The 16657-nt window shown below is 47.0% G+C and overlaps 1 protein-coding gene across 1 annotated transcript in view; it reads left to right on the top strand.

Moving 5' to 3' along the window:
* The window catches only part of LOC132819653 (thrombospondin-2-like), a 72036-nt gene that overhangs the window by 27822 nt on the left and 27557 nt on the right, over positions 1-16657 (top strand). The window contains exons 7-13 of the mRNA XM_060831268.1: positions 3935-4028; positions 9521-9691; positions 11622-11798; positions 12986-13159; positions 13725-13852; positions 13948-14100; positions 15659-15877. Of these exons, the coding sequence (XP_060687251.1) occupies positions 3935-4028; positions 9521-9691; positions 11622-11798; positions 12986-13159; positions 13725-13852; positions 13948-14100; positions 15659-15877 (1116 nt within the window). The remainder of the gene's footprint in view (positions 1-3934; positions 4029-9520; positions 9692-11621; positions 11799-12985; positions 13160-13724; positions 13853-13947; positions 14101-15658; positions 15878-16657) is intronic.

Here is a 16657-nt window from a genome sequence, read left to right as displayed (position 1 = left end):
GGTTCCAGATCACAGCCCACTGCATTAACAAAAAACGCCTCTTCATTAACCACTACTTTCTTTGAACACTCAGAGCAAATTTCCTAATTAAAAACAAAATTTCTTTTTTTGTACTGACTTCAATATAAGTGTCTTAAAAGAGCACACATTCTCGCACTCATTGTCTCATGCATGCACTGACATACTCTCATTCCCTCTTCCCCCTCTCTCTCTCTCTCTCTCTCTCTCTCTCTCTCTCTCTCTCTCTCTCTCTCTCTCTCTCTCTCTCTCCCTCGCACACTCTCTCCTACACACACTTTCTCTGGATGATGCCCAGACTGCAGTGCTGTCCCAGTTCCACTCTCCTCCTGCTTAGCTTCAATGTCCACATAAGCTGCAGTTCAGTCTGTAAGGTGTGCTTCACCGCTGAACGCACAGTGTCATTACATCTGGATGAGCAAGTACAAAAACCAGAAACTCTTTGAGACAAAGAGTCATAACCCAGAGCTTGATTATTGTGGGAGAGAGAGAGAGACACCATCAAAGCTTTTTGACTCGCTCTCAGCAGGACATAAGGCAAGAATACCAAACACATGGTCACAAATTTGGCATTCTTGCTCATATCCAGACAATTGTGAGACTGAAACCTTCAACAGCAGTTGCCCTTTTGCAGCAGACTTTCAGTCATGGGGTTCAGCTCTTTTATTCTCCGAGATACCTCTGTCTTAATGGCGGTTAGTGCAGGTCCTAACCTTCAGGCCAAATGCTACAAACGTCATTGGCTGCACCCCACAGGATGGACCATTCCCAGCCTGCATTGCAAATCTCATTAGCTGGAACATAAAGATGGGAATAAATCAATTTAAATACTTGGAATCCAAGGGAAGTGCTGAACCTGGAGGCGCTCTTTCTTATTTTGGTGCACAAGTTAAAAGGTTCAATTCCTTCAATTATCAGTCATGCATATTTGGCACCATGTGTTTAAAATTCAGGGAAGCAATTCCATTGTTAATGCGACTCATATTGGCACTTTAAAATTTCTTTCAACGAAAGAGATAATACAGAGCAGATCTCTGTGTCTGAGAGGAGTGAAGCCCTCAAGTAATTGCAATGAAACATTGGGAAACTGTTCTTGTTTCCTGTTGTGCTAGGAAATCTGGTGGTCATCTGAGGAGAGACTCTGAGCGCGTGCATCTGCAAGAAGCCAGCTCACGGGGTCCTGACCTTCAGGGTGGGGGCAGTTATATAGTCAAAGGAAGTACACTCGGGGAGGGGGGAGGTGGAGTTACTGGGACTGCTCTGACAGGCGGTTGAGATTTGGAAGCATCATACCTGCATAAACCACTCCCAGATCCCACGATATTTCTTAAGCTGCAAGTTTGATTTGTAGTCTGAGGCTACCCCATACTGAGCTATGCAAGGAATTCAGGTCCTGCTGATTATTGAAAAAGACTGTTTGTTTTCTTTTAAAACAACATACTCAGACATGAAGTTCATCCCATTTCAGCATTGCCACCTGAGGAGTAGAAGGGCAGAAAATACCGACATTCTGGTCATTGAGCCTGTCCTGCTGTTCAGAAGGATATTGGCTATTCATCCACCGCTGTCCCCTCTTCCCACTTTCACCCCCATATCCTTTTATCCCTTTAGCTCTGAGAACTATATCTAGCTCCTTGAAAACAATCAGTGTTTTGGCTTCAACTGTTTTCTGTGGCAGAGAGTTCTACAGGCTCCCCACTCTCTGGATGGAGACATTCCTCCTTGTCTCAATCCTAAATGGCCATCCCCATATCATTAAACTATGAGCCCTGATTCTGGACTCCCTGGCCATTACGAACATCTTTCCCGTGTTTACCCTGTCCAATCTGTTCCAACCTTATACAGTTTTCTATATGAACCTCCCTCAGTCTTTGGTGATCCTAACCAATCAAGTCTCTCCTCATGCGTCACCCCTACCATCCCGGGAATCATTCTGGTAAACCTTCATCACACTCCCCCCATTGCCAGAACATCCTTCCTCAAATAAGGAAACTAAAACTGCACGCATTACTCCGGGTGTGGTCTCACCAGCATGGACACAGGCTATAGCTCACGTCATCTCGCCCCAACACCAAGCCTTTGCAGGACTATTCCTGCTTCATAGCACTCTGTATCTTTAATCTCCCTTGCCCTCTTCCCTTACCTTGTCCCATTGTTTTGGTCCATTTGTCCCCACTGCCCTTATTATATTACACCATAAAGCTATCACATTTCTTCAGTTTTGAAAAGGAGTCATTAATTCTGTTTCTCTCTCCATTGAACCTGCCAGACCTGCTGAGTTTCTCCAGCACTCTGTTTTTTATTTTGGATTTCCAGCTTTGCTTTTGTAGGTCATTGTACCAGCCTCACAAGCGCTGTCCTGGATGTTAGAGTCATAGAGATTCCTCAGCATTGAAAAGGCTCATTGTCTCTGTGCATCTAGCTATTCCAATTCCATTTTCCTGCACTTGCCCTGTAGCTCAGGAATGAAGAATTGGCCATCGTGTGGGCTGTTGACAACAATGGCAAATTACATTTAGATGGCACGTTTAATACAGTATAACATCCCAAAGAAAGTTTGAAACCGGCGCTTACTTTGAGTTGATCTTGGAACTTGAGTGTCACTGGATCATAGAATCCTCTGCAGTGTTGAAACAGGCCATTCGGCCCAACAATTCCTCACTGACCCTCCGAAGAGTAACCTGCCTCGTTACTATTCAATTACCCTGACCTACACATCCCTGAACACTACAAGCAATTTAGTACAGACAGTTCACCTAATTTGCACATCTTTGGATCATGGGAGGAAAGCGGAGCACCCAAAGGGAGCCCACACAGACACAGGGAGAACATGCAAACTCCACAAGGACAGTTGCCTGAGGCTGGAATCGAACCCGGGTCCCTACTGCTATGAGTCAGCAATACTAACCACTGAGCCACCGTGCCGCCCATGGATATAGACTAGCATTTATTAATCCCACTGTAGAAGGTGGTAGTGAGCTGCCTTCTTGAACCACTACTGTCACTGGGGTGGAGGGGCACCCACAGTGCTGTTAGACAGGGAGATCTAGGGCCCTTGGGCCAGTGTGACACTGAAGGAGCAAGTCACATCAGGAGGGTGTGAGGGTTGGAGGGGTGGAGTTGCTACAGGCCTGCAGGTTACCTCCTTCCGAGTGGGCGAGGTGTGGGTTTAGAAGGAGCAGTTATAAGGCCCTCAGAGGTGTTAGGTCACAGGAGGCACATTCTAAACTGTATAAGAGTAGAGATCTAAGAAAAGGTACAGAACATGAGATGAAACTCCAGAGAGAAGGGTCTGAAGTCTTGGGAGAATGTAATTGTGAATGTAAAAGAGACCGGAGTCTGAGAAATGCAGTTATTTCTGGGGTGGGATGAGGGGCGATTGTTATCGGGATGGAGGAGGAGGCTGGTGGATGGGAGATGTGAGACTGTGGGAGGTCTGGACATAAACTTTGAAAACTACTCAAGGCAGCTAACATTGAGGCCAGCGTTAGGTTGGCACACGCAGAGAGTGCAGGGAAGGGGAGGTGGAGAAATAGCACGAGGAGTTAGGATGCAGAACCCCAGAAAGTGAGAATGATGGGTTAGGTGACATCTCAGAATAAAGGTATCTCACCATAGCCCCATCCTCTCATAAGAGAGAGAGTGTGGGGTGGGGGGCGGTACTGGGGGTGGTTTAACCTGAGTGTCTCAGTGGCTCAGGTGAGGAGGGTGATGGAATCGAAAGGAGCGACCTTACCCAACATGGGCAGTGAACCCATGGAGTTGGTGTCATTCTGTTCTGGTCACCTGAGCCAGAATGCAGGGCTGTGCGACAGTTACCCAGACTGAGAACGGGGCTGCTACTTTCAAATGAACACAGAATAGAGAAGGGTTTCTCAGGAATTCAAAAGGCTGACCTTTCTTTCCATCACTGCAGGACTTCAGCATCATCTGCCGAAGGATCACATGCCCGCCAGTGTCCTGTGCCAATCCTTCTTTCATCGAAGGAGAGTGTTGTCCCTCTTGTCTCCGTAAGTATACTTCCTGAAATACGGAGAGTTTTATTAGTTGTGTTGCCATCTCGGAATCAGGATTTAACCCCACCACCCCCTGGAATGGGGTGACATGCCAGTTCAAGGTAAAGTTCCTGCTCTCTCAGATGGAGAGATGACTAGTGGTGAGTTTACCACAGTGATCTCAGCTGGTGTGGGAATCTAACCTGTGTTGTTGGTGCTACAGTGCATTGCAAACCACCCGTGCAACCAACTGAGCTACCCAGCAAGATCAGGTTGTGAATCCCCTGCACCCTCAGGTGGATGTCACAGTGATTATCTCCTAGTGTCCCAACCAGTGTTTATCCCTCAGTCAGCATCAATGCAAAAGATCATCTCATTGGACATGTCTCCTGCCCGTTCTCAGTGAGGCTGCTGGAGGTTCCACTTACTCCATAAGGAACACACCTTCCACAATGGTGACATGAGAAAGGCTGTGCTTAAAACAACAAGTGCTGGAGCTCAGAGTGGGTCAGACAGCATTGCTCTCTCTCCATGGATGCTGTCTGACCCACAGTGGCTCCAGCATTTGTGGTTTTCAATACAGATTCCAGATCCTGTAGCAATTGACCCTTACATTTTGAGAAAGGCTTTTTTCTTTGAGAATGTTGTCATTTTTAATGTGGAGTTTTTATTTATAAGGATTCGTTTTCACAGTGACAATAAGGAGGGAGGTCAGAGTGGGTTATCGCGATGGGTCTGGGGGGTGGTGGGGGTGGGTGGTATTGCTGTGCAGGCAGTGTTTGAAGGTTGTAAATTTCGAAAGGATTTTGTCCCTGAGCCACGGGTGAAGCTAGCCTGGGGAAGCCACAGAAAGCTGGTTACGCTGCGAGAATTCTGTGTGTTTTATCAACCTGATAACCACAGAGCTTCAGACAGGAAACAACTGAGAGGAAAACAAGAGAAGCATCCGAACGAGGAATGATCTGGACGAATGACCAAAGCTGTAAATTCTGCTCAACAGCAAGTTGAGGACAAGCCGCGAAGCAGTCGATGACACCCCCCATTCGCCAACCTGGTCCTCCGGGTTACCTTTTCAGCTACAATTGGGACTCCACACTGACAGCCAATCAATGAGCCTCATGTTTACAAGGATAGTTCCGGAAATAAGGAATTTCAACGATGAGGATATATTGACGAGGTTGGGACTGTTCTCCTTGGAGAGAACAAGGCTGAAAGATCTTTCAAAATCTGGAAGGGTCTGGACAGAGGGAATCAGGAGACCTTGTTCCTACTTGCAAAAAGGTCAAGAAGCAAAAAGCCCAGGTGTCAACTGATTTGCAAAAGGAGCAAGTGTGGAGTGCAGGGAAAAATCCCCTATTCACTCAGCAGGTAGTTAGAGGATGGAAAGCACTACTGAGAGAAATAGCTGATTGATTTGGGTAGAACTAATCTGCAAGGGTATGGGGAAAAAGCAAGGAACTAGCACGAAGTAGTGATGCTCATGCAAAGGGCTGGTGCAGACACGATGGACTGAGCGGCCTCAGAAACACCTCTGAGATTCTGGAAGGCTGGGCATTGGCATTCAGAGGTTAGAATACTGGACCGGAGTGCACAATCTGTTCAGTAATTTGCAAAGCATAGAGTCTCTAAGGACCAAATGCAGCCTCTAAACTCCAAGGCCTTGTCCTTCTAGACGGAATTGGTCATGGTTTCGGAAGGGGCTGTCTAAGTACTTTTCGTGAATTTCACAGTACATCTTGTAGATAGTACACATTGCTGCTACTGAGCATGGAGGGAGTGGTTCCTTGTTGGAGTGATTGCCTTGCTATCACCAGTCAAAGACAATCTAACCACTGTCCCTTGACAGTCAATGGTGTTACCATCACTGAATCTCCCACCAACATCCGGGGGGTTACCATTGACCAGAAACTCAAGTGGATTCACCACAAACAGTGACGCCAAGAGCAGGCCAGAGGCTCTGAGTACTGTGGTGAGTAACACATCTCCTGACTCCCCAAAGCCTGTCCATCACCTGCAAGGCACAAATACTCCCCACATACCTGGATGGGTGCAGCCCCAAAAACACACAAGACGCTCAACACCTTCCAGGACAAAGCAGCCCACTTGACTGGCACCACATCCAGCACCTTCAAAAATTCCCTTCCTCTGTCACTGATGCACAGCTTACACAAGATGCAGTGCAGCAACTCACCAGGACTCTTCCAACAGCACCTTCCAAACCCATGACCACTTCCATCTAGAAGGGCAAGGGCACCCTGCAAATTCCCCTCCAACACACTCCAGGTCCTGACTTGGAAATACATTCCTTCGGTACCACTAGATCCAAATCCCAGAACTCCCTCCCTCACAGCTTTCCAGGTGTTCCTACTGCATCAGCTCTTCACCTTCTTGTCCAGGGCAATAAACCCAGAGGAATAATCAAAGAATACATTTGTTGTGAGGTCTGGGGTCTGTCAGAAGGGGAGGTGGGAGAATGAATCTTGTTCGGAAGTTAGAAGGTTACAAGCAAACAAAAGGATAGGCAGCCTCTACAATGTCTTCACCACATTGGAATTTACACTGCACCAATGGCTGACCTTCTGCAGTCAATGGGGTGCTTTCAAAGTCTTCAAATGTCAGAAAGACAGCAGCAAGCCTCCCATCAAAAGTAATGAGATCATGACTGGCGAGCCACTTTGATTATGTCAGCTGAGAGAGAAATTCTGGCCAGAGCCAGGGAGAATGTTTTGTACCATTCTTGGGAACCCTGAGGTCATTGGCATTCAACTGGAGAGGGGCAAAAGAGGTCAAGGTTTAATGTCTCACACAAAAGAAAACAGAGCAGCCCTCCTTCAGTACTGCGCTGATGACTGTACATTGATCTCAGTCACTGCAGGCTCAGTTTTGGGTCATGATAGCTTCATAGCTTTAAATTAAGGGGAGGTAGGTATAGGACAGATGTTAGGGGTGGATTCTTTACTCAGCGAGTCGTGAGTTCATGGAATGCCCTGCCAGTAACAGTGGTGGACTCTCCCTCTTTATGGGCATTTAAACGGGCATTGGATAGGCATATGGAGGAAAGTGGGCTAGTGTAGGTTAGGTGGGCTTGGATCGGCGCAACATCGAGGGCCGAAGGGCCTGTGCTGCGCTGTATTTTTCTATGTTCTATGTTCTATGATTATGACCATAATTGGATTCAGAGTAAGGGATATCAAAACCTTCCAAAGGACTGGGTGATGTGAACAACTCCTGTTATTAATGAAACCCGCAGATTGTTCATAACAAATATATTGCCGCTTGTAACATATAGACGGCCTAAGGCCTGTCAAAACATGGAATTAATGACTTTTTGCGTGACGAGTGCATGGCTGTTTCAGCTGCAACATTTTGGAAATAAATCTGTGATTGTAAGATTGAGGTCATTATCGCATAGTTTGATGCCTATCTCAAATCCTGATTGGACAGACTGGCGATTATTAATTACTATCTCAAATTAGAAAGCAGTTTTGAACCTTAGAAGCTGCTGACTTGAAAGAGCGAGGATTGTTAGATGCTCATGCCAAATTGCAGAGTTTCTTCAGAGAAGGAAGGATTGCAAGTGTTTCCTTAGTGCGAGAGGCAAACTCGCTGATAGTTTCAGGTCAATGCGAACAGGCCAGGTCTGCGAGCTGGTAAACAGAAAAGGCTGAGAGGGGGACCGAATAAACGTCTTCGAGATTCTGAGCGGTTTTGGTTGAGTGGCCACCAAGAGAGAGTCTCCTATTGCGGGGAAGAGCGGAATGAGGAGCCATCAGGATGGGACCATCACCCAGGAATCCAGTCAGGATATCAGAACAGACTTTCTTTATTCAGAGAGTGATGAGAATGTAGAACTCCCTACTACATAGAACATAGAACAATACAGCACAGAACAGGCCCTTCGGCCCACGATGTTGTGCCGAACATCTATCCTAGATTAAGCACCCATCCATGTACCTATCCAATTGCCGCTTAAAGGTTGTCAATGATTCTGACTGCAAATGTGTTGCTGGTCAAAGCACAGCAGGTTAGGCAGCATCTCAGGAATAGAGAATTCGACGTTTCGAGCATGCTCGAAACGTCGAATTCTCTATTCCTGAGATGCTGCCTAACCTGCTGTGCTTTGACCAGCAACACATTTGCAGCTGTGATCTCCAGCATCTGCAGACCTCATTTTTTACTGTCAATGATTCTGACTCTACCACTCCCACAGGCAGCGCATTCCATGCCCCCACCACTCTCTGGGTAAAGAACCCACCCCTGACATCTCCCCTATACCTTCCACCCTTCACCTTAAATTTATGCCCCCTTGTAATACTCTGTTGTACCCGGGGAAAAAGTTTCTGACTGTCTACTCTATCTATTCCTCTGATCATCTTATAAACCTCTATCAAGTCACCCCTCATCCTTTGCCGTTCCAATGAGAAAAGGCCAAGAACTCTCAACCTGTCCTCATACGACCTATTCTCCATTCCAGGCAACATCCTGGTAAATCTTCTCTGCACCCTCTCCAAAGCTTCCACATCTTCCCTAAAGTGAGGCAACCAGAACTGCTCACAGTACTCCAAATGTGGCCTAACCAAAGTCCTGTACAGCTGCAACATCACTTCACGACTCTTGAATTCAATCCCTCTGCTAATGAACGCTAATACACCATAGGCCTTCTTACAAGCTCTATCCACCTGAGTGGCAACTTTCAAAGATCTATGTACATAGACCCCAAGATCCCTCTGTTCCTCCACCTGACTAAGAACTTTACCGTTAACCCTGTATTCCGCTTTCTTATTTGTTCTTCCAAAATGGACAACCTCACACTTGGCAGGGTTGAACTCCATCTGCCACTCCTCAGCCCAGCTCTGCATCATATCTAAGTCCCTTTGCAGCCGACAACAGCCATCCTCACTGTCCACAACTCCACCAATCTTCGTATCATCTGCAAGCTATGGAGTGACTGGAGAAAATCGCATCAGTGCATTTACCGGAGACCGAGACAAATATTTGAGGGCAAAGGGAATCGAGGGTTAAGTTGGTGGATTCAGTTGAGGAAAGATGGGAGGAGGTTCATTGATGCTAACATGGATTTTTTGGGCCAAATGGCCTATTTGTGTAGTAGATCCACTATAACATGCATAACCCGTATACTAATCGTTGTGAATGATCTGGCGCATTCTCTGCTGGAATGAGTCTTTTTTTTTGCTTTCTGTTTCACTTCTTGTACCGTGTTGTCTCAATGACTGATTTTCGAGATTTTACCCAGAAGTTTCACTGGAGGCAGCCAGCCAGCCTCTGTCTTCCCCAACCTGCACACCCATTTCCCCCCCCCCCCAACCCAGGATGATCTTCAACCTGATCATTGCCTCCCCCTCCCTCCAATTTCCACTTCTGCTTTGATCAGCTCGGAAGAGCTCTTGCACTGTGACCTCTGACCTTTCAACTGAGCCTCTCAATATGTTTCTTCTTCAAACAAATAGCAACGGGGTGTTCTTTTTCCTCTTGTGTTCTCTCCCCAGTTAAGGACAGTGAAGACGGATGGTCACCTTGGTCAGAGTGGACAGAATGTTCTGTCTCCTGTGGCACTGGGACCCAGCAACGGGGACGGTCATGTGATCCCACCAGCAGCCGTTGTGAGGGCCCCTCCATCCAGACAAAATCCTGCCAGTCAGTGGAATGTGACAATCGGAGTAAGTCTCACTCTGTGTGTGCGTGTGGCTGTGTGTGTGTGTCTGTGCGTGAGTGTGCGCTCTTGTGTGTGTGGCTGTGTGTGTGTGCGCGTGTGTGTGGGTGCACATGGCTGTCTGTGTGTGTGTGTGTGTGTGTGCATGTGCGTGGAGCAGTTGGGGATTACTTGGGAACCACACAATCAGTCTGGCTGTGGTGGCCAATGAGCTGGCACACACCTTGCTGCTGGGGTCAGTCTTTCTCAGCCGTTGTTAAATACCTTCGCTGGCTAGGCCAGCATTTATATCCCCAAGAGTCATATTGCTGTAGCTGCAGGGCCAGCAGTCACACATAGGCCAGATTGGTTAGATATCCTTCTTTAAAGGACATTGACACCAATCAACTGTGTTTACTGTAAATTTAGATTTCAGATTGTTATTAAATTCAGATTCCACCATCTTCCATGGCTGGGATTTGAACCCAGGTCCTCAGGACATTAGCCTAGGGCTCTGAAATGTTGGTCTAGTGACATTACTACTACCCTAGATTCTCCCCTGGCCCTTTCCTGAAATATATCAGACACCAGTTACAACTGGGAAGCCCAGGTGAGGGCTTTGACTGGGAAAGTCAAAGCCTTGTGGTACATCAGTGTGACGTCTCCAATGTAACCAGCAGCTGGAGGTTGAACATCCAGTTCCGCTCTAGGACAGACCCATCAAAAATTGGGGCTAGAACAGCAGAGGAATGGGGTGGGTCGTACATCAGGGTCCAATAACCAGGGTCCTCGGAGCTCCCTGTGTTCACGTAAATGGCAGGGACCTAGGCCTATAGCAGCACCAGGCTCAGACTGGAGTCCCCATCCCAATCCTAACGTCAGATTTCACCTACAATATCCGATTGCAGTTTTTGTTTTGGGTTAGGTGATGGCGGGTGTGGTTAGGAAGAAGGAGATGGGTTGGAATGTAGTCACCCTTCACCCAAGCACATCCGCCCAACAAGTTTATTCCATTGGGAGCAGTGATTAGAAAGTTCTGCTCCCACAGAAACTGCACCTGATGCCTCATTGGTTCCTGTTTCCATGGGAACAGAGAAGCTATGATGTGGCACCTTCTCAGATGACTTCTGGAAATCTCAACACAGTACATCTACAGGGGTCTCTCCCTACAGCCACAGCACATTTTACTCCATCAAAGAACTTGAGTAAATTGGTGAAGAGTTTAACGCCGTTGAGAAGGTGACAGTTTCTGTAGCCTGGTGAAAATGAGACAGTTATGCTGTTAGGGAGAAGTTCCTGGACCCTTACTCAGTGATGATGAAGGATCAGTGGTACAGGCCATGTCAAGGCTGTTGAGAAGACCATATGACCAGAAGTAGGCCATTGGCATGTTGAGTCTGTTCTGCCATTCAGTGTGATCATGGCTGACTCAACTCCACCTCCCTGCCTTGTCCCCATTAAATTATGATTATATTCAGTATCCCTGCCTTTGATAGGTCATGTGGCTCAGTCTGTAGCCTACAGAATCCCAACAGTGTGGGAAAAGGCCCTTTGGCCCAACAAGTCCACACTGACCCTCTAAAGAGTAACCCAGTCCTCTCCATTTCCCCAACTAATGCGTCTAGCCTATACATCCCTGAACACTATGGACAATGTAGGCTTGGCCAATTCATCTAACTTGCACATGTCCGGACTGTGGGAGGAAACCCAAGCAGACACGGGGAGAATGTGCAAATGCCACACATCCAGTCACCTGAGGCTGGAATTGAATCCTGGTGCTGTGAGGTAGCAGTGCTAACCACTTGAGACACCGTGCCACTATATGTATAAAATAAATGCTTGGGGGAGTCTTGATTATCTTCAACTCAATGCATCAGTTGACCTGTTGTCAATTTGGGAAGCACTCTATATGTCACCGTCTCGTTCCCTGTTGCTGATGAGAAGGTTTGTGTCTTTAGTTCGTCAGGATGGTGGTTGGAGCCACTGGTCTCCCTGGTCACCGTGTTCGGTCACCTGTGATGAAGGCATTACCACCCGCATCCGACTCTGTAACTCACCGGTGCCACAGCTGGATGGCCAGGATTGCCAGGGGAACGGACGGGAGACAAAACAATGCATGAAAGCTCCATGCCCCAGTAAGTTCGCTCCTGTGGCTGTTTGGCTGCTACTTCTGTGTCTGCTTCGAGCTAATGTTCGGTTTTGGCTTATGGTTTCAGCTATGGCCGAGCAGTTAATCCTCGATGTGTCGCAACTGTATTATTAAGCTCCGATCAACAGGGTCTGAAAAAGCGGCCACTGGCAAGTTCCTGGTGGCACATTGTAGGGAAGTGGGCAGAGGGTGCAGAAAAGATGTATCAGGCTGGTATCCAGGCTGAGGGAGTCAAGTTCTGTAGAGAGGCAGGAAAATGAAAAAGTGGTGTCCTTCAAGCAGGGAAGGTTAAGTGGAGATTTGACAGACTCATTCAAAATCCTGGAAGTTTTTCCTAGAATAGGGAAAATCGGTCCACTCCAGAGGGTCAGAATCAAGGCACAGTTTAAGGTAAACAGTGAAAGATGCAGGTGGGATTTGAGTTTTTTTTCATGCAGCAAGTTATTGTGATGTGGAGTGGATTTTCTGAAAGGCTAATGGATGACATTCAGTAGGGAATTGGATTCAGAATTAAAGGGGAAACGTTGTAGCACTGTGGGGGAACAAGCAGGGAGTAAAACTGAATGGAAAACCCCTCTGAGAGCCAGCGCTATACTAGCACGATGAGGCTGAATGGCCTGTTCCTTTTCTGGAAGGTTCTATATTTCTGTGTCGGAAAATGGTGGGAAAGCGTGATGGCAGATCTGTCAACATCTGAGGAAAGACCAGATTAAAATGTTGTGCAGGTTCCTATGTTGATACGGAATGAGGTCACAATCCCAGACAGGGCTGAGACCATATCCCTCATCTCTTCTCACATTGCATCCAGAATATGGTCTGAAGCTTCCAAAGTCTTCTGTGCTGCCAGAAAAATTGTTTCAGTTGTTTGTCCCCCTTTTGACTTCAGATTTTGGGTTTACATTTTCCTTCATTGAGAGTTCAGAGATCAGGAATGGGTCTCTTTACGAGCCCATTGTGTCAACTGAGAAGAACAGCGGGCTCCTTCCCCCCCCCCACTTTGTTCCTCTGCTATTGATGGGCACTAGAAAAATCATTGGGAGTCGGTTTTCTTGGTCTGTCTGTCTGTGTCGCGCTTGCTGTCCCCACACATCAGGCTGCCTTGTGAAAGACTTCACCAGCCTCCTCCTTGGATCACTGGCTCACTGACTGCCTGCCTGCCTTGTTCCTTCACAGTTGACGGTAACTGGAGCCCCTGGTCCCCATGGTCTGTCTGCACAGCCACGTGTGGCGGGGGATTGCACGAACGCAAACGCACCTGCAATAATCCAGTGCCCAAGTACGGAGGCAAGAAGTGCCTGGGAGATGCCAAGGACAGTAAAATATGTAACAACAACGTCTGCCCAATCGGTAGGTGGAAGCACGTGGGAAGTGATTTTTGTTTTTGGAAGGTGTATGGCTATTTTCTTTAACTGCATTTATTGGAAGATGTTCATTCTCCGAATGCCTTTGATTCACTTGCTCAGGCACTTTTGAGATGAGTCAGTCACACTGGCCTGGAGTCATGACTGGGCCTTTCCTTCTACCCCAGACCAGATTGGGTAAATCTGTTGGGTTTTCTAACACTCCGATCCAGTGGACGAAATCACCGAGATGATTTTGATACCGTGGCTCTCTACGGTCACGAGAGCTTCTCACTGCCTCTTCCTTTACACATTGTTTATTGAAAGCTCATAGAAAGAAAGCAATCGTAATTTATAACGTTGTCATGAGATGATCATAAAGTTAGAGATCACGTGCGAAATGTTAAAATGTTGTGAAGATTTCAATCGAAAAGTAATTACAAAATGCAGTTCTTCTCTGATTACGGAGTAGGAACTGGGAGGGCTGTCTCACTCTCCAGTTTCTCTGAAGTCCATAAACCATTTGTTGTCGGGTTGAGTCCATTCAATTCTCGAACACTATCTATTGACAGACGGGTGCCTCTCCAATCCATGCTTTGCTGGGGTGGAGTGCAGCAGTTCCCCAGATGGCTCCTGGGATTGTGGGCCATGTCCTCCTGGTTACCGGGGCAACGGGACATTCTGCGAGGACATCAATGAGGTATGGGGACATCAGGGAGGCAGTTGGGATTCAAAACATGGCGGGCCAGAGATCCCTCGGAACGCTGCTGATCTTTATTTGCCTCTCTGTTGCAGTGTGATGAAGTCTCTGATGTTTGCCACCAAGTGAATGGAGTTCAGCGATGTGTCAATACGGAGCCCGGGTTTCACTGTCTGCCCTGCCCACCGCGTTACCGAGGGAACCAACCCTTCGGCTTGGGAATCGAAGTGGCCAAGACCAACAAGCAAGTAAGGAGGGCACAAAGTGGGATCATTAGGGATGAAGTAAGCCTTCAGCATTACAGCCGTGTAGATTAACATGGCCTAGAAATTGGATTGGATTTTCAGGCTGCAGGTGACTGAGTAAGTCCACAAAGTGGAGGGCAGGATGTGCGTTTGTGTTTCCAGCAGGTTGTGGGTCTCCCACCTTTTACAGCAAGTACAAACACTCTGGGCAAACCCCTGGGCTTAACCCCCAAGGTCACCTCCCCTAGGGTGCTTCAATTTGAGTGATAAGGCCTACCCTCTCCCACCGCCGAAGCACATGTGTATCCCTGGCTCCATATTTCTGACATCATTAGTTAGTTCCCTGTGGTAGTCAGTGTTTGGAGCTCAGACTGAATGTCAGATCAAACGCTTTTGGATTCAAAACTCAAGCCAGAATTTACTGAGCCTTGATCATGATATGGATAAAGTAAGTACGAACAACTTAAAATGAAAAGCAGACAGACAGATTCATGGTTAATTGACCAGTGAACTATCGGCAGCACGAACAGGAACTCTCTCTCAATGTGTTAGCCTTGGTTGAGTGGTTACAGTTCACGGGCTGAAGGTTATAGTCTCAAGTCTCACCGTGGAGATGTGAGCATGTGGCCCATACAGACACTCTACAGTTATGTCCGATGCGTGTGACTGCTGTACAATCAGAAGGGCTGTCTTTCAGATGAGATATTAAAATTGAGGCTTCTGAGGTGAACTTAAAAGACCCTTTCGGCACCATGCCCAAGAAGAACAGGGATGAGTATTTATCTATCAACCAGTATTTCAAAAGCAGATTAGCTGCTCATACTCACGTTGCTGTTTGTGGGAGTTTGCTGGGCGCAAGATGGCCGCCACATGCGTCACATTACAACACCTTCAAAATGTACCTCAGTGACTGTGAAATCCTCAGGTAGTGCTGAACTGAGGGGAGGTGCTATATAAACGCAACTTCTTTCTTTCAGTCTTTACTCAACCGATGTATTTCATGCCAAAAAGAAACTAATTTCTGAGGATAGTGTGTTCCCTCCATCTGCCTCTAGCATTGTACATAAGACGTTTGGAATAGTATGGCTGCAGGGTGGTGTAGGTTTGCTAGATCTACCTATTGGGTGAAAATGGTAACTTCAGGCAGTGAGCACTGGAGTCCTCTCTATGAACCTATCCACTTCACACCCTCATTCTGAGTCTTAGAAGCTCCACAAATCTTACCTTTCGACAATTGGCTGATTCCCTTGTCCTAATATGTTCTTTGCGTGGATCAGTGTTGAGTTTTGTCTGTTATTGCTTCCGTGAAGTGCCTGAGGGACATTGTCAAAAACTGTGGTGCTGGAAAAGCACAGCCGGCCAGGCAGCATCTGAGGAGCAGGAGAGTCGACGTTGTGAGCATCATCATTCCTGACCAGCTGTGCTTTTCCAGCACCACACTCTTTGACTCTGATCTCCAGCATCTGCAGTCCTCACTTTCCCACTGAGGGACATTGTACTTGCTCAATATCTCGGTTCAGGTTGTGGTGTTTCTGTGACCCTGGTGTGTTTGTTCCCACAGGTCTGTGAGCCCCATAACCCATGTAAGGATAAGTCCCATAACTGCCACAAATATGCCAGGTGTATATACCTGGGTCTCTTCAGTGACCCCCTGTACAAGTGTAGTTGTCGGATCGGGTATGCTGGAGATGGCATTGTTTGTGGAGAAGATTCTGACTTGGATGGCTGGCCCAATGAGGAGCTGGCTTGCACAGCCAATGCTACGTACCACTGTAAGAAGGTAAGGACATGGATAACACAGGGCATTCAGAATGCAAGAGGTAGGTGTCAATAAACATGCAGAGTGGACCTCCTGTGAATTTCGATATCCTGCTGTGTGCAGTGGTGTGCTTCCTTTGAAAGGAAGATCGAGGTAGTCACCTCTGAAGGATGATAAGAATCTAATAGTATAGACACATCAATGTTTACAGCACAGAAGTAGGCCATTTGGCCCATCATATCCATGCCAATTAACAAAGGTCTGACTATACTATTCGCATTTTTCAGCTTCTTTTCCCCAGCTCTTAGCCCGTAGCCCTGGGGTTCTGGCAACATGAGTGAACAACTAAACACTGCTGACAAACTGAAGGTTTGTGACTCAACCATCTTTTTCAGGTAGAGACTCTGACTCTACCTCCACCTTCAGGGTGAAAGAAAATTCTCTTCAACTCTCCTGTTAACCTTCCTTTAAATCAATGCCCCCGGTGATTGACCAATGGGAAGCAATTGATAGAGGAAGAAAAGATCTGGGGAAATAGATATGCAAATGAGTGTTTCCAAAGACATGGTAGGAAGGACCATTTAAAAAAGTGCAAACATAACTCGAGTTCATTTCTAGAGAGAGATAGAATTGAAAAGTGAAGTTATGTTGGACTTGTATCTAATTCTGGTTCGACTGCATGTGGAATGCTGAACTTCCATTGGACAAGAAAGGCATAGAGCACCTGGAGAAAGTGCAAAGATGGTTTGCAATTTTGTTCGCAGAACTGAGCGGTTATAAAAGTCAGGAGAAAGTGAACAG

This window comes from Hemiscyllium ocellatum, chromosome 10, assembly GCF_020745735.1.
Source record: "Hemiscyllium ocellatum isolate sHemOce1 chromosome 10, sHemOce1.pat.X.cur, whole genome shotgun sequence".
Lineage (NCBI taxonomy): Eukaryota > Metazoa > Chordata > Chondrichthyes > Orectolobiformes > Hemiscylliidae > Hemiscyllium > Hemiscyllium ocellatum.
The sequence above is the reverse complement of the archived record's forward strand: the minus strand, read 5'-3'. Positions and strand labels throughout refer to the sequence as shown.